Source organism: Sinocyclocheilus grahami, unplaced genomic scaffold, assembly GCF_001515645.1.
Source record: "Sinocyclocheilus grahami isolate Dianchi unplaced genomic scaffold, SAMN03320097.WGS_v1.1 scaffold183.1, whole genome shotgun sequence".
NCBI classification, from domain to species: domain Eukaryota; kingdom Metazoa; phylum Chordata; class Actinopteri; order Cypriniformes; family Cyprinidae; genus Sinocyclocheilus; species Sinocyclocheilus grahami.
Genome location: NW_015505362.1, coordinates 1,272,649 through 1,295,510, shown reverse-complemented (window position 1 = coordinate 1,295,510; position 22,862 = coordinate 1,272,649). Strand labels below are relative to the sequence as shown.

Below are 22,862 nucleotides of genomic sequence, written 5' to 3'. Positions count from 1 at the left end.
ATAATACATATAAACAGTACACTCAACTATGTTATGTAAGCAAAAACTTTATTTTGGACGCGATTAATCGTTTGAGAGGACAAATTTTAACCTAAAAAACACCGTGTATATATACACTGTTTAATCTTTCACAAAAGTTTCATTTATAATATGCAATGAATAACATTGTACAATTAAACAGTGACACAATGAATAAAGGATACAAGATTTACTATCAGTGATATTAAAAACCATAAAATGTAATAGAGATGGTTACCTAAAAGTTGTTTTGTTTATAAAAAAATTTTTGAAAAAATTTATTCATACACTAATACATAAATTCTAAAAAAAATGTTATTGGGTCAGTGGGGTCCACACAAATAATGTAGCCTAAAGGGACTTTTTCTATACAAAGCAAAATATAAACTCGAATTTTTTTTTTTTTATATATATATAAACTAGAACATGATTGGCAGCGTTATTTTTTCCCCCTGTATGCATTCCGACAAGTCCCTCCCTTGACCTGATACTTGTTTGCTTTGGTTTCCACGGCCATATGAACGAGTTCTCAATTGTCCAATCACGATCGGCTTTGATGTCATTCCGACCAATCCGATGGTCTGGTAGGCGGAGACTTGACGCGTGAGAGGCGGGACTTACCGGAGCCTCCATCACTTCCTGTGCCGCAGCCTGTAAACCTCTACGCTTCCATTCTGGGCTTCAATACACAGACACAGTGGGCCCGGCGCTTCATTAAAACACCCCCCCCTTTTCGAATATATATATCTATATATAAGTGTGAATTCAGCGGCTCAGAATGGAGATATCTGGTAACTCGAGTAAGAAGCAGAAACTGAGTAACGCGCCTGAGAGCTGGGTGAGTAACTCTGTTAGCGGCTGGATATTGAGGGATGTTTTGCATTACTAATGTGGTACAGTTACAGTAACACACCTCGTGTTATGAATATGGTGTTTTTGCTTATGCTGAATCTGACCTATCCCGTTTTAATTGATAATATAAGTGAAGTCCAGAATAATCATGCCTGTGTAATGGAGGTCCTTAGTTGTGATAATTGTATGAAAAAGATAGGTATAATAATTTTATGCGTAGATATTACCTGTGTCTTACAACCTAGTGTGCTGCCCACCTAGACAGCATTTCTAGGCAGCACAAGTACGAGTATTATCACTTTTTGGACATTTACTACGATACTAACATGGCTTCTAGGACGTGTAACGTACAAAGTCTTCTTTGGAGTATGTAAATACCATGGTACATAGATTTGGCAATCATTTAATACCACGTTCTATATCAATGGTACTACAAACAGTGTTTTTGATTTATAGGTGTGTGCAATATTTTTGAATATCTTCCATAAAAATGAGCATGTTTATTTGGGCATGGTACCATGATACTGCAATTTATTTATTTGGTATATGTATTATGGCATTAAAAGTATGTTGTTGTTTTTTTTACATTTATATATGCATGTATAACAAAATAATTAATTAAAAATAATCACAATTAAAAAATAACACCAAGAGACATGTGCAAATTTTAACTTGACCGAAAACACTTTAATTGTTTCTCTTACGTCAATCAAACAGAGATGAGACCGATTAAATAAATGTGATGTAAATGTGTTTCCTGCAATTTGTGCAGGGGATGCAAAGAGCCACCAATGTGACGTATCAAGCCCATCACGTGAGCAGAAACAAGCGTGGCCAGGTAGTCGGCACTAGAGGAGGCTTTCGAGGATGCACGGTGTGGCTTACAGGTACTCTTATCAACCCCTCTGTTATTTTAGAAAATGAATAACTCGATGTTTCCATCATGGCTATATCTAAAAGTTTCAGTAAATATCATGACCTATTGTTCTGCATCCTCAGGTTTGTCTGGTGCGGGTAAGACGACGGTCAGCATGGCTCTGGAGGAGTATCTGGTGTGTCATGGCATCCCCTGCTACACTCTGGATGGAGATAACATCAGGCAGGGCCTCAATAAAAACCTGGGCTTCAGCCCTGAAGACCGCGAGGAGAACATTCGTCGTATCGCAGAAGTGGCAAAACTGTTTGCTGACGCTGGGCTTGTGTGCATCGCCAGCTTCATTTCCCCATACAGCAGGGTGAGAAACATGCAGGACTTTTTGTGAAAGACTTCTTAACCGTGTAAAGCCTGACATATGAAATAATATTCCGAAAAATATAATGTTTTATATTTTCTGTTATAGTCAGGCTTTTATGGCTCATATACTCTGATATAGGAGAATATGGAGCTCGTACTTGAGGCCCAAACTGAAATATTCAATATGCATGTAAAGATATTCAAGTAAACCTCAGTTGCTTCAGTCCAGGAAGTGTTCATCTTATTCTCACACGTTATTCTAACATTTACTCTATAAAAATCACTATGGATTTCACAGCTAAAACACACATGTACCACAGCCTGAAGGGAGATGTGCTTGCCTTTGAGATGCATGTATCAACTTTGTTGCAGTTGGCTTTATAAGGTTAAATGTTTCATCAATTGTTTAGTTTTTTTGTCTGCTGCATGTCCTCAGGATCGTCTGAATGCAAGGAAGATCCATGAAGCTGCTGGCCTTCCATTCTTTGAGGTGTTTGTAGATGCTCCTCTGGATGTGTGTGAGCAGAGAGATGTGAAGGGGCTCTATAAGAGAGCTAGGGCTGGAGAAATCAGAGGTAAGACAATTTTATAGAGATACATACAGTATTGTACAAAATATGTGTTCAAATATGCTTATTTTCACTCACTCTTTTGATGTAGATACGCTGTGTTTTATGGCTCAAATGTAATCTCTAAATGGTCAGTAGTCAATAGGACAGTCTGTCCTAAAGTGCTGTGTCAACAAACCCAAAGCATTCTCTTAATTTGTGTGACCTATTTGTGCAGAAATATGTGAAATTATTAAACGAGACAAGACAAGGGCCTTGGAATGTTTTGAGGTACTGAAGATGGGAAAAAATGTTTTGAGGTACTGAAGATTTTTTGCAAAATGTTTAAAATCGGAGATTGTGGGCTTATTGGTGTGCGTAGCATTTCATATTGGGAAGCGCAATGGTGTTATTAGCACTGTGTGAGTAGTTTGAGAATAAGTGTAAGGTCTTTGAGAGGTCACACAAAACATTTTGATGTTGCAATTCAGTGGTGATTCATCACAACCCTTTTGGTTTCCTGAAGAGATTGGGGTGATTCTTGGAAAGCAGGTTGTTGGTAGGAGATGACTGTGACTGTGTTTCTTGCTGTTTTTGTTTTTGATTGAATTTCTTTTGCTGTGGAGCTGCAGAATAAGTAAGGGTAAATCAGGTGAAGAGTGATACAGGAAAGATGCAAATCTGAAAGCTGCTAACATCTTGTGATGAAAATGATTGAGGTTTATAGCAGGAAGTGTCTTTCTCTCATGTACATGTTAACTGATACATGCACAGTGCATCTGAGCTGCTTTGTACGGTGGTAGAAAACAACAAATCATTTCAGCGCTACTAAGAACTGAACTGTTGAAAATTTGTTTTCATGAAGTGCATTCAAAGTATGTCTGTTTCTGCTTGGGTTTTTAGTATAACGGGTTACTCCTGTTGTCCTCAGGGTTCACTGGAATAGACTCTGAGTATGAGAAGCCAGAGGCCCCTGAACTTGTACTGAAGACGGATTCTTGCAATGTGAACGACTGCATCCAGCAGCTTCTGGACCTCCTGCAGGAGAGGGTAAGTTCACTCCTTTCATTCATGTTAAAGTGAATTCACTGTGAGCCTCCGCTATATATATATCTTCATAGCATATTTGGAGATTGTGATTTAAATGTCTTGCTTGGTTTACAAAATAATGCATATTTCAAATGACCGGTTGCAGGCAGTCGAACAGCACTTGGCACAGAAGTGTTTGTCACATCAATGAGTATGTTTACCTGCAAAGAAATATTCTGATACTAATCTGAATGGTACAAATGAACAGTTAGTATGAAGTCATGTAAATGCCACAATCCCTGGAATAAGCCTGTTTTAATTAAAAGTTACATGTTTAACCCCTTAACTCTCACCCCCCATTTTTAAAATAGGCACGAAAGTGCACTATCCAAACTTAAATTGTTGTAATTTATGAACACTTTGGAATACAGAAAATCAGCAGATTATTGCAAAAATTAAAGTATCAAAAAGTTATAGAAGTTTAAATTTACTGTAAATAAAATGCACCATATTCATTTTATTTTATTTTATATATAATAAATATTTTACATAACAGGTTTTACTCTAAAATTGGTATAAAATTAAAACCTTATGTCTAAATAAGTTATGTTCCAAGTTTGAAGTTGATATGAAAAAAATGGAGGTTCCTGTGAGATTTTATTTAGGGCGTATACCACAAACAGCCACCGGGTGCCATCCAAACTCCATTGAATTTTTGTAATGCATTTTCCTGTCACAAATGTCTAGATTTCTCTGTCAATATTACTTCTATATAATTATATATAATTTATGATGATTACTTAAAAGATCTGATAGAGAAAAAGGACAACAACAAAAAAAGAGCGCCAAGCGTCCGATTAGCGTCGATTAATTTTTACGCCAGTCTTCAGAAATCATTCTAATATGCTGATTTGGTGCTCAGGAAACGTTTCATATTATTATCAATGTTAAAAACAGTTGTGCTGCCTAATATTTTTGTAGAAACAAACAGTGATACATTTTTTCAGGATTCTTTGATGAATAGCATTTTTTTTATTATAAATGTATTTAACTATTGCTTTTGATCAATTAAATGCTTTCTTGCTGAATAAAAGTATTTCTTTCTTTCTTTCTTTCAAAAAAAAAAATCGTACCGACTCCAAACATTTGAACTGTAGTTTATTTAGCGGTGTCAACTCATGGCTAAATGGATGCATTTCTGTGTTGCCGACAAGACAGCAATTCTATTTTTTAAATAGAATTAATTAAATTGACTTATTTTGATGCCTTCAAGCATTTAACCATCATATTCTAAATATTGCCTTAAACTGAATTTTAAGTACATGTTAACTTTGTCATTATCACATTACACGATGGGGTATTTTTCTATGCACTGTACGCTGACATCCTTATTTAATGAACACAAGGCCAACACTGATTCTTATAGAAAAAGTTGCAAGTTGGCTTAGCAGTGTCTCTTATCCTTTCATCATACTTGGATATAAATGACAATGATCTCTGTTTAATAATGTTTTGACTGTTTGCAGGAGATTTGATGCCTTCAAGCATTTAACCATCATATTCTAAATATTGCCTTAAACTGAATTTTAAGTACATGTTAACTTTGTCATTATCACATTACACGATGGGGTATTTTTCTATGCACTGTACGTTTAATGAACACAAGGCCAACACTGATTCTTATAGAAAAAGTTGCAAGTTGGCTTAGCAGTGTCTCTTATCCTTTCATCATACTTGGATATAAATGACAATGATCTCTGTTTAATAATGTTTTGACTGTTTGCAGGACATAGTTCCTGTGGACGCATCCTACGAGGTCAAGGAGCTCTATGTGCAAGAGAACAAGCTGGACTTGGCAAAGGCTGATGCTGAGACTCTTCCAGCAGTGGAGATCACTAAGGTATCTTCCCTCCTCATATGCCACTCGAATACAGATTTAAACATCTGCAAATGGTTTGCAAACACATTATGACTTAATAAGGCATGACTTACGTGCATCCTTACAGCTAATGCCTGTTCTGTGTTGGTGTGTTAGGTGGACATGCAGTGGGTTCAGGTGCTCGCTGAGGGCTGGGCCACTCCTCTGAACGGCTTCATGAGGGAGGGAGAGTACCTACAGTGCCTGCACTTCAACTGTCTGCTTGACGGTAAACAGATGACCTTATATGATCTTGTGTCTTCTCATGGCATTGATTTCTTTTTCATGCGCTGTCTTCTGAATGCACCACTAGATGGCGACGTTCGACAGTGCAATGCACCTTTTTCTGCCAGCCACTATTACATTCAGAAGTGCATCATCTTTTCCACTTGTTTGGATTCACTGAATGGTTTTCTTTTAATTGACGATGACAGAGGGAAGAAACAATTTTCAGAAATATTTTGCACATTTATGTAAAACAGAAAACTTGAGCAAATTGATTGGAAACCAACATCAGGTAGAGCATGAAGAAACCCAAGAACCTACTAATAATCTACTAATATTTCAGAACTTCAGGGTAGAATCAGGAGAACAACTCAGAATGGGGGTCCAATCGCAAAAAACATTTCTTTTCTGTGATGGAATCTGAAGGCTCAGCAAGTGGATTTTAAATGTTAATTAGTGGTAGAAATAAAAGAGCTATTATAGTTTTAATGGAGGCTTGGGTGATGTTGATCACATGCTCTCAAGCCAGTTTCAGAAACCCGATCATCTGAAATAAAAAGTCGGCACCTTTTTGATTACAAGAACGACAAATGTGCGAATGGCTTTTTAAAACCATAATGCGGTCCTCGCATTTATAGAACCGGGTAATTACAGCAATTTCCCACATCAAGCTTGAGTTTCCAAAAAGTGTCAATTTAGTTTTACAGCCTCATAAGGCTCTGCTGAGTGTTGTCTTGCCTAGTATTCAAATTTGCGTCCAAGGTATGCATTGACACTCTCACACACACACACACACGTTTGTTTTTGTGAATTTTGGGGACATTCCATAGGCGTAATGGTTTTTATACTTTTATACTGTACAAACTGTATTTTCTATCGCCTAACCCTACCTCTTACAGGAAACTTTGTGCATGTTTACTTTCTCAAAAAAACAAATTCTGTATGATTTATAAGCCTTTTGAATTCCAAGGTATGCATTGACACTCTCACACACACACACGTTTGTTTTTGTGAATTTTGGGGACATTCCATAGGCGTAATGGTTTTTATACTGTACAAACTGTATTTTCTATCGCCTAACCCTACCTCTTACAGGAAACTTTGTGCATGTTTACTTTCTCAAAAAAACAAATTCTGTATGATTTATAAGCCTTTTGAAATATGGGGACATGGGGCAATGTCCTCATAAATCACCTTCTCCTTGTAATACCTATGTCATACCCATGTCATTATACAAATTTGTGTCCTCATATGTCACAAAAACACACACACACCTATTAAGATAAAAAAGTGGGCCTAGTAGATGCTTGCGTTTAGTTGTGACAGAATACAGCAAAAGAAAGGCATTAGGAGTTCATGCATTACATCAACAGCGTCATTAGACTTGATTTCTGTACATCACACCTTGTCTTATTGTTTTGATCCTTACAATATGCCCAGTTGGACTCTTGTTGGACCAGACTGCCATCTTTATGAAGCGGACAGATTTGTGCATGTTGCGGCCTGATACTAGTTTACTTTGAAATGAGTTGAAATGGGATGCTCGCAGGGCTCTTTCTTATGGAAAACAGCTGTTTCTGCTATGTGTGTGTGTGTTTCATCCTGAAAATGGATTTTAAAAGCTTCCCGCTCATATTGCTTTAATCAAGGTGTTGGACCTCTTACTTTCTTAGAAAACTCGCCACTTTCACATTCAAGAGTTCTTTCTCTTATCTTGCCCCATAGGCCATAGGACTCTTTCTTTTTAGGCCTTTAAAAGTGGTCGATTTTTCAAAGCCTCAGTCTGGTTGATATATGCACCATGCATCTTTCCTCTGTTTATAGGTGGGGTTATTAACCTGTCGGTGCCAGTGGTCCTCCCTGTTTCAAGTGCCGATAAGGAGCGTCTGGATGGCAGCACTGCGTTCGCGCTGGCCTACGGTGGTCAGAGGGTCGCGATACTGCGAAACCCAGAGTTCTACGAACATCGTAAGGAAGAGCGTTGTGCCCGGCAGTGGGGCACCACATGCAAGGATCATCCATACGTCAAGGTCAGAGGGGTCAATATAGACAAAGCCTGTATGATTAGAAGATTACTAACAGTTTCCTAACAAAAGTAATAAAGCAAAAGTTCTGCATGACCTGACACAATCACAACCATTTAGAACGTATTTGATTGATTGTAATTACTAGATTACTGTAATTACTTTTCTCTGAGCAACTCGCTTCTTAGAACTCGGAATTATGCGTTTGAATTTCAACACTATTAATTCCAAATGAGTTGGTGTAAGTCGAGTAATCAGTAGACAAAACCACAATACAGGAAGTTGTGCAAATGCCTTGTTAATAAACCTAGTGTTTTTGCGGGACATTAGATAGGTGTTTAACGCTGCTAGCTACATTACACTGCATTGTATGTCTTTTGTTTGTTTTTAAATTGTTCTTGCATAATTAAGACATTTACAGTAGTCAATTATAGGAGTTATTAAATAGGAATATTACAAAATAACTGCTTAACTGCATTGTAATGCTAAAGCCACTGCCATTTTAAGTGTTTCCACATGGCGTTGAGGAAGTAGGAGCTCTCAGCAAATTTAGAGTTTACAAGTAATTGTTACAATTTACGCAAGTAAGTAGTTACAAGTATGAGAGGATTTGAGCGCATTTTACAAGTTGGAAATGTCCTAAACCTCTGGTGCTGCTCAAAAATGACTTTTGTTTTTGGTTTTGATTTTTAATTTCGTTAATGTTTCGTTTGTTAATATATTTTCATTTTGGGGGGCTTTTATGGTACTAAATTACATTCATGGACTAGTTATGATTCATTTGTTACCAGTTAACGGTTAAAATGTGGTTAACTGTTAATCACTTTTTGAGCATGCAAAATTTCAAACATAAACTGTCCTAAATCTTAAATTATTTGGTGCAGAGACTTGTGTTTGGTGTCTTTTTTTTAAAGAAGTGAAAAAGATAAAGTGAAACTTAAAAAAAAAAAAATGGTTGAAGTTTAAGTTTACTATTCTGAAAAATGTACAAAAAAATATTTTTAAATTTGATTTGAAATGTGTTTTCTAAAAAGTGTTTTACTCTAAAACTGTGAAAATCAAAGCCATAATCTAAACAAGTTATGTTCCAAATTTGAGGTTGATATCTCAAAAATTAGATTTTGTTTGGGCGCTGTACCAGATATTTCCATTAGATCAAATTTGCTTCAAACTATTTCAAATGTGGTCATTTTCTTTTTAAGTGTGACTTTTTTTTTTTGCAGGACCATTTAACCTTTCTAAATCATGTCCATAATTCTTTTGTGTTCACATAGCAAGTGCCAAAACCGTTTCCAAGTTTCGTACAATTCCGATGAAGTTATTCTTTCAGAATTGAAGTAATTCTGGAGTGAATACACCTATACGACAGTGTGGAGCTGGATTTTGGACTAGTGAGATTTCGTTGTGCTGTGTAACCACATATATGTAAACGTAACCATAGACTTGATGCTGGTTAGGATAAAATTGTTGATAAAATATTTCTATCAACTTATGTAAGCAGTTGGCAATGATTAACGTTATTCTGTATCTAATTTTTGTTGTCAGCTCCCTCCCTTTCCTTTCTTTTCTGACTCACAAACCACCTGGAAAGTCCCGATTATATGCATGCCGTAAATGAGAGCACTGTTTAGACTACTTACATGTTCACAAGAAAGCAGAATCACAGTGATTCAGCAGCATGATCCATTAATGCATCACTTTTCACCTGTCTGAGACTGAGCATCCTTTATAGGACTAATTTGCCGGTTGCTTCATTGCTCTTTAGTGATGTTTATGAGCAAATATTATTGCTCTTGCTTTGGTTTTGATCTGAAACTCAACCCGCAGTGTTGCGCTAAAGACATTACAGCTTAAATCTACTGTTTTCTTAAAGGACACCTAAGAAGGGACATCATGACTGTGAGTTATCCCAGGGACATTTTCTTCTAAAATGAAGTTTTGTTTATATCTGTAATTGTGTTTAAAAGAAAAGATTTTCCACTTATGTCCCATTTTTTGAAGGTAAAATCAAGTGACCTGATGCTTTAATAGGTGTTTGTGCAGTCGCATTGCCAAGCTTTCCTTGGACTGCACTCTGACAGAAGACAGAGCCACGATGCCCTCTTAGTCGGTCTATGGAAACAAGGTCTCGCTCTCTCTCTCATCTTTGCTCAGCCTCCGCTTTAGTAATCTCTTTATTCCTCGACCTCCTTCATTTCACACATGTGTTTTAGTTGGATTTCTCGCCCTGCGTTCTATTTAAACAGTGTTTAGGCAAGTGGCGCTCTCCTCCCCTCCTCCTCTCCCCTCACCTTCCTCTTACAAATCTCGCAGAGTAAATACTGAACAATTGTTTCCATCTGTAAGTAGGGATTGTGGGCTTAGGTAGAATTTAATGGCTCCGCTCTGCTCCAGCTCGCACTAATGGGCGCCAACGGAGAGCTTTCGGACTCTCGAAAGGCCCTGTCTGTCTGCTTGCCTTTGGTCACAAATAAACCCATCCACAGACCAAAGAAAGAAATTGCATGCCTTTTGGAGGATGTCAAAAGAAAATAGTTTTTTCAGAATATTTATAAAGTTATTATTAAATTATAAAACAATATAAACCATATAATAATATAATATATAATAAGAATAATAAAAGAATTATATATATAATTGAGGAGTTTTTATTTCAATTTAAAATTGATGTAAAAAGGTTAGTTTGTATGTGAAATTGTAATGTATATTTAATTGTGCATACTTATTTACATAAATTTTTACATTTAGATGATAAAACTCACTTTTAAAACACTAATCATTCAATAACAAGCTAATCTCAAAATGAAGTGTACTTTATTATCTTGTCATGCCTAAATTGATGCATTTTAAACAATTTATTTTATTTCTGGTGTGCATAATTATTCTTCTTATTATAGTTCTAAATTATTCTAGGTAGACCAGCGTAGAATTTAAATATCAGATTACTGGCCATAATTTATTTATTTGTTTTTGGATATTTCATTTAACTAAAATTGTTTGCGGAAAATGGCTAGCGAATGTGATTTCTAGTTTTTGATCTTATGAATCTGCAATTTGATTTTATGAATCTGTATAAGTGAAATATGAATATATATATATCTATATATATAAGCTGAGAATATACTATGTTCATAGAATCGTTCATCTCATTATTTCACTGTGTCTGGTGTGTATGTTAAACTCCCTCTGCTGAAGCGTGTCAATCAGCAGGACTGTAAAACTGGCCTCCATTATGTGAGGTAAATACACTTTTCCTGTTTATTTCGGCTGTCAGTTTGACAGCTGAATCCACATTGGGGTTTTGGTGCAGGGGGATGTTAACCAGACTCTAGAGCATTTACCTAATTGCATTATCAATGTTGTTGTTGTTGTTGTTTTTTCCCCCCCTCATTGAAAGGGGTACAGTGCTCAACCAGTGCTCTGCTATTTTCTATGACAGCTAATAGAGTTGATTTACTGTATAGATGTGATTAGTGCCAACAGATCGCTCATTGAGTTTTTCCATCGCCAGGCTCTGCAACATAAATAAACGACTGCTACTGTTGCTATACTGCGGCCAGCAAATGACAGCTGCACATGCATTTAGTCTTCAAATGCAAAAGCAATGCAGTGGATGAATCGTTTTATTAACATTCACTGCTTTTAGGCCTCTCCAAGTTTGCTTAACATGATCACATACTTGCACATAAAGTTCTCGAGCCACCAGTGCTGCTGTAAAGTCAAATCAATAGATGAAAGTCTGTGGGGTTGTGAAATGGTATTTTCATCCTAGCGGCCCCGAATCTGCAGAGAGCTGTGGTATTCTCACCATACTGTACAGCTTTTTAACCCTGGCCAAGTTACCAGCTCAACGAATGCCAGGGAAGACCTCCTGAAGGGGAAATATTAGCAAAAGCAGCCGAAAGTTGTAGCCTGATATGATTGGTCACTATATAGAGGGATTGTAATTCCTGGTTTTAAATGGAACTGTGTAGAAATTTAAGCTAATCAACGAGGGGCCCAAATTTAGGATTATATCAAGCTTGTAGACTAGAGCTTTCTAACTAGGATTATTAAACTTGTACAGGGAAACAAAACTGTATTTACTATTTAAGTTCCTAGGCTGCCTGTTGGATTGTACAACTCACAACAATCATATTTTTGAAATGCATAGTTTTGTTAGATTTTTGTATGTTTTCAGAACCAGCTGTGGTTGGCTATTTTAAACAGTTTTTTCCTGTCTTTGTGGCTGGTTTGTGGCCAGAAGAAGACTGTAGACAAGACTTTATTCAATAGCTATGTTCGACCACTTTCTTACAATAATGTTGAGAGTTTAAGTCAGTATGTTCTTGCATGCATCATTTGGTTTCAAAATCTGAAGGGTTCCTTATTTTCCTCATACCTCAAAGAAGCAGGGCAAATTATGGCATTTTTCCCAACAGTATTGTACAGATGATCATTGGCGTTTTTCCTGATGGTTTTTCCTGTGGCAGATGGTGATGGAGAGCGGAGATTGGTTGGTCGGTGGTGATCTCCAGGTGCTGGATCGGATCTACTGGAATGACGGGCTGGATAGTTACAGGCTCACACCAACCGAACTTAAGCAGAAGTTTAAAGAGATGAATGCAGGTATGGAGCTACACTCAGGAGTTGCTACTTTTGACCTAAGTTTGACTAGTATGTTGTGAGGTAGAAGTCGTCTTGCCCTCAAACTGTAGCTGGTCACATAGACATACATTTTCTTGAATGGAATTTAGTTGTATTGTCATAGACTTGCATTCATCCATATATTGCTGCAATACAATTATATATATATATATATATATATATATATATATATATATATATATATATATATGTCAAGTTATGAAATATAAAACACTCTTCTCTCATTTTTAGATGCCGTCTTTGCCTTCCAACTGCGGAACCCAGTGCATAATGGCCATGCGCTGCTCATGCAGGACACGCAGCGGCGTCTAATTGAACGTGGCTATCGTCGACCCGTGCTTCTGCTTCACCCACTGGGCGGCTGGACCAAAGATGATGACGTGCCACTGGCCTGGCGCATGAAACAGCATGCGGCTGTCCTGGAGGAGGGACTGCTTGACCCCAAATCCACCATAGTGGCCATTTTCCCTTCACCAATGATGTACGCCGGCCCAACAGAGGTTAGTGTAAAATGAAAAAGAACCGAGAACAGATACCTGAGGCACCCATTAAAATAATAACTTAAGGTCAGCTGGTCATTATATTTTTTTCCATATTCTTGCTTTAAGTGGAGATTTTTGAACATCTAGTCATCTAATAAAGATATGATGTTCACCATATATAAAAAAATTAAAACTGAAATCCCCCCAAGACCATTTTTAATGCAGCTGGTAGCTCCTCATTTTGAAACACCAGATTCAAATTAGCCTTGTAGCTTTTGAGATCTTTCTCAATATGTAATTCTTAAAGTATCCCATACTTGCATACTTCAGGAATTACAAATTGTTTGATATATGCAATATTTTAAAGAAAGAAGCTCTATCAAATGCACTTTGTACTATGAATGATAATTAAAACGGCATTTGAAGCCAATGAAGTGTTGTATGGAAAGTTAGTGGTGAGGAAGCTTGCACAGGGCACATTCCTCCATGAAACTTCGGTGGTGCACTGGATTTCTGATCTGTTCCACCTATTTTGTGCTTGAGGCTGAAGACAACAGGGGCAGGCTCTTCTTGTGGGCATCACACATCGCTGGACTTTCCAGTAGGAATTGATTTGTGTCTCCAAGAGTGATGTAAACAGAACCAAATTGTTTAGAAGCCAGTGGCGTCTACAGTCCATACACACACACACACACACACAGCAAGCACAAATGGGGAGCTTTCTTCTGACAAAACTTGTTCCTGGTGTAGTGTTCCATGGCTATTTTGAAGTCTCTTGTTCTTTAATCATGTGGCCGGGGACATTAAAAATTTATTGGGAGCAGACAGAGTCTTAAGACTAAAGCAGCCCACAGGAAGCACTCGTTCACCTCATTGACTTATGAGGAGGAAGTAGGGGACACGCTGACTCCACAGAAAAGGATTAGCTTAGGTGATGTAGGCCAATTCTAATCTTACGTCCATAATAAGAGATGTTTTCATTTATTTTGAAATGATACATTTTGACTTTTTTATTTTTATTGTCGCTATCTCTGTGCCATTAAACAAAATTCACATTTGCATTTGGTTTAAATTATCATCGTTCTTCCAATTTTAAGCATAGGATTGTTAATCAGAAATTGAAATCTGTCACCCTCTATCTATTCACACTCATGTTATTCCAACCATTCTTTCATTTGTGAATAACATAAAAGAAAAGAAAAAAGTTCAGCACAGATTGTCCCAGATGTTTTTTTCTATGTCTCTCTGTTTGACTTGTACGTCTTCTAAAATCACATAGCCGTTTTGTCTCAAAAACCAAAATTGAAGTTAGACACTTAAAATCTTCCTGTTGTGGCTGCTCTCAAATCTTATTCGCATGCATTTGGTTGCGAGAACATTTTGTTATGCCATATTCAAATATACACAAATGTGAATGACATTTTAGAGCAATAACAGAGGGAAAGATTTTAAGCAAATAATGGTTTAAATTTGGCCTTTTTCTCACATAAAGCTCAACAACAACTCCAATTCTCATTCATAAGTCAACTGCTTGGACTAACTCTTAGTTAGATTTGTTTTAAAGTAAAAATAAAATACATTTGAACTGCTTCCAACAGGTGCAGTGGCACTGTAGGGCCCGGATGGTGGCTGGGGCCAACTTTTACATAGTGGGCCGTGACCCCGCAGGAATGCCTCACCCAGACACAGGTAAAGACCTCTACGAGCCCTCCCACGGGGCTAAAGTTCTCACCATGGCCCCTGGACTCATATCTTTGGAAATTGTGCCTTTCAAAGTAGCAGCCTACAATAAAGCCAAGAAGGCCATGGATTTTTATGACCCCAAAAAGTAAGTTTGTCTTTTTTTCCTCTTTAGATTTGCCTTCCTGTCTATTAAAACAAACTAACTATACAAATTGAGTAAGACAAGTATCTTTAAGCAACTAATTTCATCAAATTTGAGACTTGGGCATATTGAAAGTTGTGGTAAATTGAAACCAACCGCTGAAGGCATGAATTTACTTCATAAACATTTATCTTCTGTACATGTTCAAGCAATCTATCACTGTACAAACTTCCCTCCATGTCAGGCTTCCTCGATTCCTAGCTGCGTTGCCAAGAATAACAGGAAATGTTTTGTTGTTGTGTGCTTTCACCAAATTCTACGGCTTTGCTCCATTCTTTGAAGTCATTTAGAAGCGGAGATCTGCCATTATTCCTCTGGCGCTGTGCAAATGCTGCAGAAGATGACTAACGAAAATCATGCGTTTTCGCTGTGTCTCGTCTTGCAATTAATAGCGCCCACTGCTATCGAGTTAACAGGCTTTTCAGTCGTTGTTACAATTGGATGAAAGATGACGTGTAAATTGAAAATTGCCCTACTTGCCTTAAAGAGCTTTTATTGAAACTGTTACATTTACAGCATTGTTCTGGCTTTAATGCATGCTGAGCTCTATTGACAGCATTTATGACATATATTGTCAACAGAAGTACAACAAAAAAATACATTTTGACTTTTTCTTATTTTTTTTAAACTGCAAAAGCCAGTAACATCTGTAAAGCTGATATGTTTTGCACAATATGTGCAAGAATAAAGGACTTTTTGCATAGAGAAATATCAAAACAAAAGACCTAGAAGAGTAGACCCACTGCAAAACTAAATAATGTATTTATTAGTGCTGTCAAACGATTAATCGCATCCAAAATAAAAGTTTTTGTTTGCATAATATATGTGTGTGTTCTGTGTATATTTATTATGCATATATAAATACAAACACATACAGTATATATATTTTGAAAATATTTACATGTCTATATTTACATTCATATAATTTAATAAATATATTAAATAAATATATTTAATATATAAAAATTAAATATTTGTCTGAAATATATGCATGTGTGTGTATTTGTATATACATAATAAATATACATAGTACACACACATATATTATGTAAACAAAAACTTTTATTTTGGATGCGATTAATCACGATTAATCGTTTGACAGCACTAGTATTTATGAATATAAATATGCAAAAATACATTGCAAGTACACTAATGTAAACTTTTTTTTGCCTTACCATAAAATCATTCCAACCTGCCACAAATGCTGTTGATAGAGCTTAATGTGCTGAGCAATGAACAATTCTTGTAGCCAAAATGTGTGCCTGGATGGGACTGTATACGGTTATTGTACCAGGTTATATGTGACGGTTGATATCATTAGAAAAAACCCTATTGTTTTATTCAACGATTATTCAACTAGGTGTGGTGACAACAGTATATCCTCCTTTGTGTTCGTTTTGGCAACATTTTATTCTAAAATCTGGACAATTGTTTAAGGAATTTGCTTGCAAAGCAGCAAAACAATTTAAATCTGTGAGGTTGTTTTTTGAAGTTACTGGCATTACTTTAATAGCATCTGTCTAGTCTGTAACATTTCTAGCCATAGTGTTTTGATATTCCTTTGTTTGAATAGTGTTTTGTTGAACAAAATTATTTAGCTTTATCTTTAGGTGCATTTTTTGTAGTATTTATTTTTATGACTTTTTGTGTTATATTAGAATAGAAAGATTATCATGTAGACGTTCTTCAGTTTACAATTCATAGTTGTCCTGTTTATTTTTAACAGCATTGTCCTTATTACCTCAGTGTCTTTAATAAACTATTCCACCAAAAAAAATCACAAATATCAGCTTCATTGATATTAAAAGTCTGCACTCGTCGAAAAAATGAGAAGACATGAAACTCCCTGATCATAACGTACATTTTCCCCAGTTCCAGTAGTTAAACAGTGCCGTGTGCAACTCCTGTACAAGGTCAATAAAATATATCAGAAAATACATGCAGAGAGCCAGCTGGCCTCCAGATGCAGTTGCGCCCCTGTGAAAGTGGGACACCTAGGGTTAATCCAGACCCTTTCAGGAATTCCCTGCCCTCTCCTTTGATTCCAGCTTGGAGATTAAACGTCCAAATGTGCCAGCCGTCATGTTTTTCTCCATATGTCCTCTGCCAGATCTTGTTCGATCTGTGATCCGCATCGAGTGGGGCCTTCAACATGAGTGAATAGCACTTCAATATGAAGATGACGTGAACGTTTGCCTGGGTATAAAGTTACGTTTTCCCCTTTTCATCTGTTTACCTATATTCCTATGGGATCACTTGAATTATTTCGATTGAGACACAAGACTAGCCTTATATCTTTATTAAATGTGCCAGAACAATTTCAATACAAAGGGTGCTCAACTTGTAGCATTCAGTCAATCACATAACTGTGTATGTGTATGATAAATGATGCTTGTAAATGTTTCTGCCAACTGTTTTTTTTTTCCTTCAGCAGTGTCTTTTAACACAGGCTTTATTAATACTGACAGACAGGGAAGCGGCTTTTTGTACCACCTGGTTCGAGCCTCGGCCCGTTTGACCTTCTCTCCAGTGCTGAAAATGCAAACCACCATAAAGGTAAATGCATCAAATCATGTGGAAATCATTACAATGTCCTTAACATGTAAAGATGGGTTAGTGAAGTTATTTTGAAAGGGGATGGGGAACGAATTATTGCGGTCCAAATATTTGTTGTTGACGATAGACATCTTTGTCAGAACAGCATGTGTTTTCCTGACAAATAAATATACGTTAGAGTTTATTTCTAAGCATACAAACTCCAGACTCTTGGATCGTTCAGCAGACAGTTAATGTCTTTTTAATATCTCAAAGCGTTCCAGCTCATAGGTTTTGACCTTCTTGACTGCATCTGACAATGTAAATCATACAACAGTCAAAAATGTTCAATATGAATTGATACGAAGTTCATTAGAGAACAAAAATAATTATTCAAACGACTAATTACTACCAAATTCATATTTTGCACACAACCACATTTTCCCCTCTTAAAAAAATTAAACATTTTATAAAATTGTGACACCCGTGAAGTTACATCATTGTGGCGGGAAGACAAGTTGGAAATCCGATTCGATTTTCATTGTAGTCTTGACTGTAGATGTCAAGCTCAACCATTTAACAGTCAACATCATTGTAAGAAAAAATTAGACTTTTTAGCTTTACTTTATACAATATTCTAGCAATGCCAAGGTTATGGGTTCAATTCCCAGTAAATGCATGATTTAACAAATTGGATACCTGCGCACCTTGTTTCTCGGAATCTGTGTTGAGAAAGAACCAACATTTTTCCTGAAACGTTCAAGTCCCATTTTGCACCCATGTGTGGAAAGTGCCCAATAACTTGCACGCATTGCTGCACATCCTCCATGACTAATTAGTGTCACCACTCCATCATGTGACATCATCGGCTGTACCGGTAGATTAAACTGTTACATGAAGCCCGGCCACATTTCCCCTGCATCTGCTTTTACTTCCATTCAAAGCCGTCCATGACAAAATCTGCCTCCCATAAAAGTACAATGAAGCTGGGCTGTTATCTTTAACTGCAAGTAAAACTAAAACTATTAAAAACCTTTCTTGGTCATTGAAATTAATCTGAAATCAAATAAAAAGCTTAAACTAAACAAAATGTAAAAATTGGAGTTACCTTGGCAACTAACTAAAAAAATTCAAAGGTATATTTTAAACAAGTTTAAAGCAAAAGAAGATATTTTGAAAAATGTTGGTACCAATCAGCTATGGACTTCCATAGAATGAAAGAAAATACAATGGCTACTGGCAACTGTTTGGTTACCAACATTCTTCAAAATATCTTTGTTTGTGTTCAAGAGAAGAAAGAATTTCAGAGATTTGGAACAACTTGAGGGTGAGTAAATGATGTCTCTTCATTTTTGATGTCTCTTTAAGTAACAAACCTGAACTAAAACTAAATCTGAAATAACATAAATTGTACCTGAATAGTAATGTTGAGGAAAAAAAAAACTATAATGGTGTATAAATAATACTAAAACAACTTCCCACTTTACTAGACACATATTACAAGTTCTATACCGATTAGCTGTTAAATTCCTCCTCCAATATTACCTGTATTTTTCTCAGGTGCTTTACATTTGTGATGAAATGAGAATGTTTGCGGACATTCCCATGTGATTTTCATAGCTTATGTAAATATTTGCTTGGTTCCACATGTTTTTTCCTGCGATGTCTGATACTTGAGACGTCAGTCACAAACATTCATGATTTTCATTGACTGCATCCTTTTCCTTTTAATCTGCTTTCATCCGGTTTGGCATATCTACAGATATTAAAATCTGAGATATAGGGCATTACCTCAGATGTGAGGGTTTTGAAATGAAGAGATCACATGGATAGAGGGGTCTCATACATCAAATGCTACAGCCTGGCATGTTCACATCAAAGAGACGCATCTGTTTCATGACATGATGAGGACCCAGTCCCATGAGGCAGCGAGGAGGAGGACATGACAGTCCTCATCTTGTCCTCGTTTACCGTCTGAGTGTCTTCACACTGTATGGCAGCGCTCCATCCTCACGCCCTCCTACCTGGGTAAGTGAAAGTGATCTTTGTCATTACGAAAGACTCCGTCGTCTCAGTATTAAACGGCACGCCTAAAGGCTGTTCACAAACCATATAATGCATTTTGTATGTTTAAATGACAGGAGCTGTTCAAATCTGCCATTTCCAGGAAAGAAATGGTAAGTAAACAAGATTTTCTCAATAAAAAAATAAAATGTTTGTATATATTTATATATAGACACTCACAGTATATATATATATATATATATATATATATATATAACTGAAGTCTTTGTATAAATAAACATTGGCACTATGTCCCGACAGAATGATGAGGTTCATTTGAATAATATTTCTCTTTTAAGGTTTCACAGCTGTGTCTGTATCTTAATACTGCTATATATTCAAAATCCGTCAACGTGAAAGTCAGTCTATCTTAAAAGTCCTCTTTCTATATTTCATCTGCTACAAGTTAAACAAGGCCACAAAAAAAATTGTATTGTGTGTGTGTTTATATGTGTGTGTTTTAATCATTTTAAGTAATTGCTTATATTTCCAGCATCATGAGCCATCACATACATTTAAGAGAATTCCCTCCCCCCCCTTTTTAGTGGGTCCTAGTAGCTAGTATGTATGCATTTATTCATTCATTCATTCATTTTTGTCAGCACTACAATTTTCTATCTGTGATGACATTTCAATATATGGACCTGAAGATTAATTAATTTAATTTAATTTAATTTTTAATTTCATTTATGTATTTCTTAAGTATTTTTTCTTTATGTAAGATTTTTAAAGTATTATTGCTATAATGCCTAAAATATTATTGCTTATGCTATAAAACTATAACAAACACTTTAATTTAGTAAAATATTGCAATGTAAAATCATTTTGTATTGTAATATTATTAAAATTTTCAGCATCATTACTCCAGTCTTCAGTGTCACATGATCATTCAGAAATCATTCCAATATGCTGATTTGCTGCTCAAGAAACATTTCTTATTATTATCAATGAATTGAAAGTTCAAAAGAACAGCTTTTATTTTAAATCAAAATCTTTTTTAAGATTATAAATGACTTCACTGTTGTTTTTCATCAATATAATGTGTCCTTTCTGAAAAAAGTATACATTTTTAATAATGAACTTATTTTGAATTATTAATATTTTTCAGTCTTGTATCCTGAATTATTCATTCGCTTGGTATTGCCAAATTGTTCTTTTTACTCCTAATAAACAGTCAATTTTATTAGGTGGTGAATCTCTAGTTCTGTTGCATTTACGCACATTTACTGCTCATTTTCGTAAGCGGTATCGCCCACTCAAATTGCTGACTCTCATTAAAATTGACTTCCAGACCATTTTCTGCTTCAAATCACTCTCAGTGAATGCATCTTTTGTGTTAGCACTAACTTCAGCTTTACAAGTCACTCAAATGGCCTCCTCATGTTTAAGTGATTGTCATGCCTAGAAAAAGCAACAATATGCACCAGACTTGATGCTGATAGTTTGATTTTCTTGTGTCTGCATGTGTGTTTCTCAGGTAATGCGCTGCACCCAGTCATGATATTTGCGACGGGGAAGTTGGAGTGACTCTCTGTCTGATTGAAAGCTGTCAGCACATCTTCGTGCCTTTTGGCCACAATGAGTTGATGACGAAGGTAACACTGATGCTATCATCTGCTGTATGCTTTATAGGTCAAAACGATGCATTAATAAGACATTAGCGTTCACTGACACGCTACTGTATTCAAATGCAATGGCTTGTGTGGAGCTGCCGCTTGCGTCAGCGCCATCTGAATGAGTCCTGATGCTGCGCTGTTCTCCTTTTATCTGCTCTTCCTCAATCAGGAGACAGAGATGCTATCAGTGAGAAGAGAAACATGCACTAATCCCGGAGTTTATTTATTCATCGCTAGCAGTCACAGACCACCCTTCAGGGGGTACCGGTACCCAGAGGCGGCCAGTAACTAAGTACATTTACTTAAGTATTGTACTTAAGTACACTTTTTGAGTATCGGTACTTTACTCGAGTATTATTTTTTCTGGAAAACCGTACATTTACATAAATTGTGCATGAATTCTGTGTATGAACATTTTCATGAAAAAAAATATCATGATTCATCAATAACGTTCATGCTAAATTATTTTCAAAATTTACGAAAAAATTTTAGGAATAACTGAAACCACACATAAGCAAAACACACATACTCTGGATAGTCTTATAAATGTGTTAAGACGGATCCCCCAGCAGTGGTGTTGCTGCCCTCCTGGTTTAATCCTGAGCCAGTTTTCAGAGTTTAGTGGAATGCAAATTGGCTTTATATCGGACAGATTTAATTAGAAGTGACTGTGGAAGAGACAAAGACATATTTAGCTTTGGAATCTTATTCGTGATTATCACGCTCTTGGAGGACAGTCAGAGCCATTAGTTCCCCCTCCCCGTGTCGCCTCCTGACATTTTAATTTCCCTCGGCCACATCCTGACTAGCCAAGGGAAGAGATCTATTCAGATTTGTCCTCAAATAATTTGGCTCCAGTCGAGCTTATTGTGTATAGATGTGCTTTGGTACAGCATCCATAATTTCACACCAGTTTTTTCTGTTTATTATGCAGTTGGATAAATATACAAGTCACTTTAGTTGTTGTATCAGCAGATTTCAAAGCTTGTAATTTTATTCTTTGTTTGTACGTTATTAAAAAACCAATAAGCAAGCCCAGGCCAGGTGATAAAAGTAACGCAAAAGGAAAATAATGCATTACTTTTCATATAGAGTATCACAATTAGTTACTTTATGGATTAATGCAGTTTTGTAATTCATTACTTTAAAAAGTAACTTTCCCCAACACGGTTTATAATATCTTTTGTGTTCCACAAAAGAAAGAAAATAATACAGGTTTGGAATGACACGAGAGTGAGTAAATGTTGACAAAATGTAAATTTTTCAGTGATCTATCGCAAATATGCGATGATCCAAAAATTCGGTGATCCAAATAAAATATAAATGGGATAACAAGCATAACTCAGATCATTTGATCTTGGATGGATATGATGAGAAATCGGAGAATACTCTCCATGATGCTCTGTCTTTTGAGCCTCTACTGTTATACCTGGTACCATAGTCCAATGTGTATTTGTTCCACTCTTTGTGTGAACAATATAGTTTTTATTTTTCAGATTAATAGTTGTATGCATCATCTAGCTTCTGAATGGTGTCAAAATTATGCCTCCTGCCAGGAAACTTGGTGAAATTCTACAGCTGGCTCACAGTCGAATTCAGTTGTCGTCATATATTATTTTGTACAACTACTTGACTTTCAATTACTGAAAACAGCACCAACTCTAGCGTTATGCCTCAAAAAGTTATGCCTCAAAAAGTAAAGCTGGTGTTCAGCTTAGTGGTCTTTTAAAGGAATTTCAGAGAGGCTAGCATAGCAATCTAGCTTTGAAAGCATAAGATCCCACC

At 36.3% G+C, this 22,862-nt stretch overlaps 1 protein-coding gene and 1 long non-coding RNA gene across 3 annotated transcripts; both read left to right on the top strand.

The window, feature by feature from the left end:
* Positions 1-587: 587 nt before the first annotated feature.
* LOC107594452 (bifunctional 3'-phosphoadenosine 5'-phosphosulfate synthase 1) lies at positions 588-14,809 on the top strand. The gene is made up of 11 exons (XM_016284507.1): positions 588-856; positions 1,643-1,757; positions 1,870-2,105; positions 2,541-2,679; positions 3,584-3,702; positions 5,468-5,581; positions 5,717-5,828; positions 7,649-7,854; positions 12,321-12,456; positions 12,727-12,995; positions 14,576-14,809. The coding sequence occupies exons 1-11, from the start codon at positions 797-799 to the stop codon at positions 14,807-14,809; spliced, it is 1,740 nt and encodes a 579-aa protein (XP_016139993.1). The 5' UTR covers positions 588-796.
* A 1,165-nt stretch (positions 14,810-15,974) lies between these two features.
* On the top strand, positions 15,975-21,354 carry LOC107594433 (uncharacterized). 2 transcript variants are annotated; one of them, XR_001610169.1, is made up of 4 exons: positions 15,975-17,418; positions 19,160-19,425; positions 19,539-19,574; positions 20,939-21,354. It is a non-coding gene; the product is annotated as an uncharacterized lncRNA (long non-coding RNA). The 2 variants fall into 2 exon arrangements; XR_001610168.1 differs by having other exon boundaries at positions 19,160-19,574.
* The last annotated feature ends 1,508 nt before the right edge of the window (positions 21,355-22,862 follow it).

Excerpts from the sequence above, each read along its gene's own strand:
- LOC107594452 (XM_016284507.1), top strand. The coding sequence starts at position 797 with ATGGAGATATCTGGTAACTCGAGTAAGAAGCAGAAACTGAGTAACGCG. Across the intron at positions 7,855-12,320 it reads AGGATCATCCATACGTCAAG|ATGGTGATGGAGAGCGGAGA; the intron begins GTCAGAGGGGTC and ends TTCCTGTGGCAG. Across the intron at positions 12,996-14,575 it reads TGTACGCCGGCCCAACAGAG|GTGCAGTGGCACTGTAGGGC; the intron begins GTTAGTGTAAAA and ends TGCTTCCAACAG.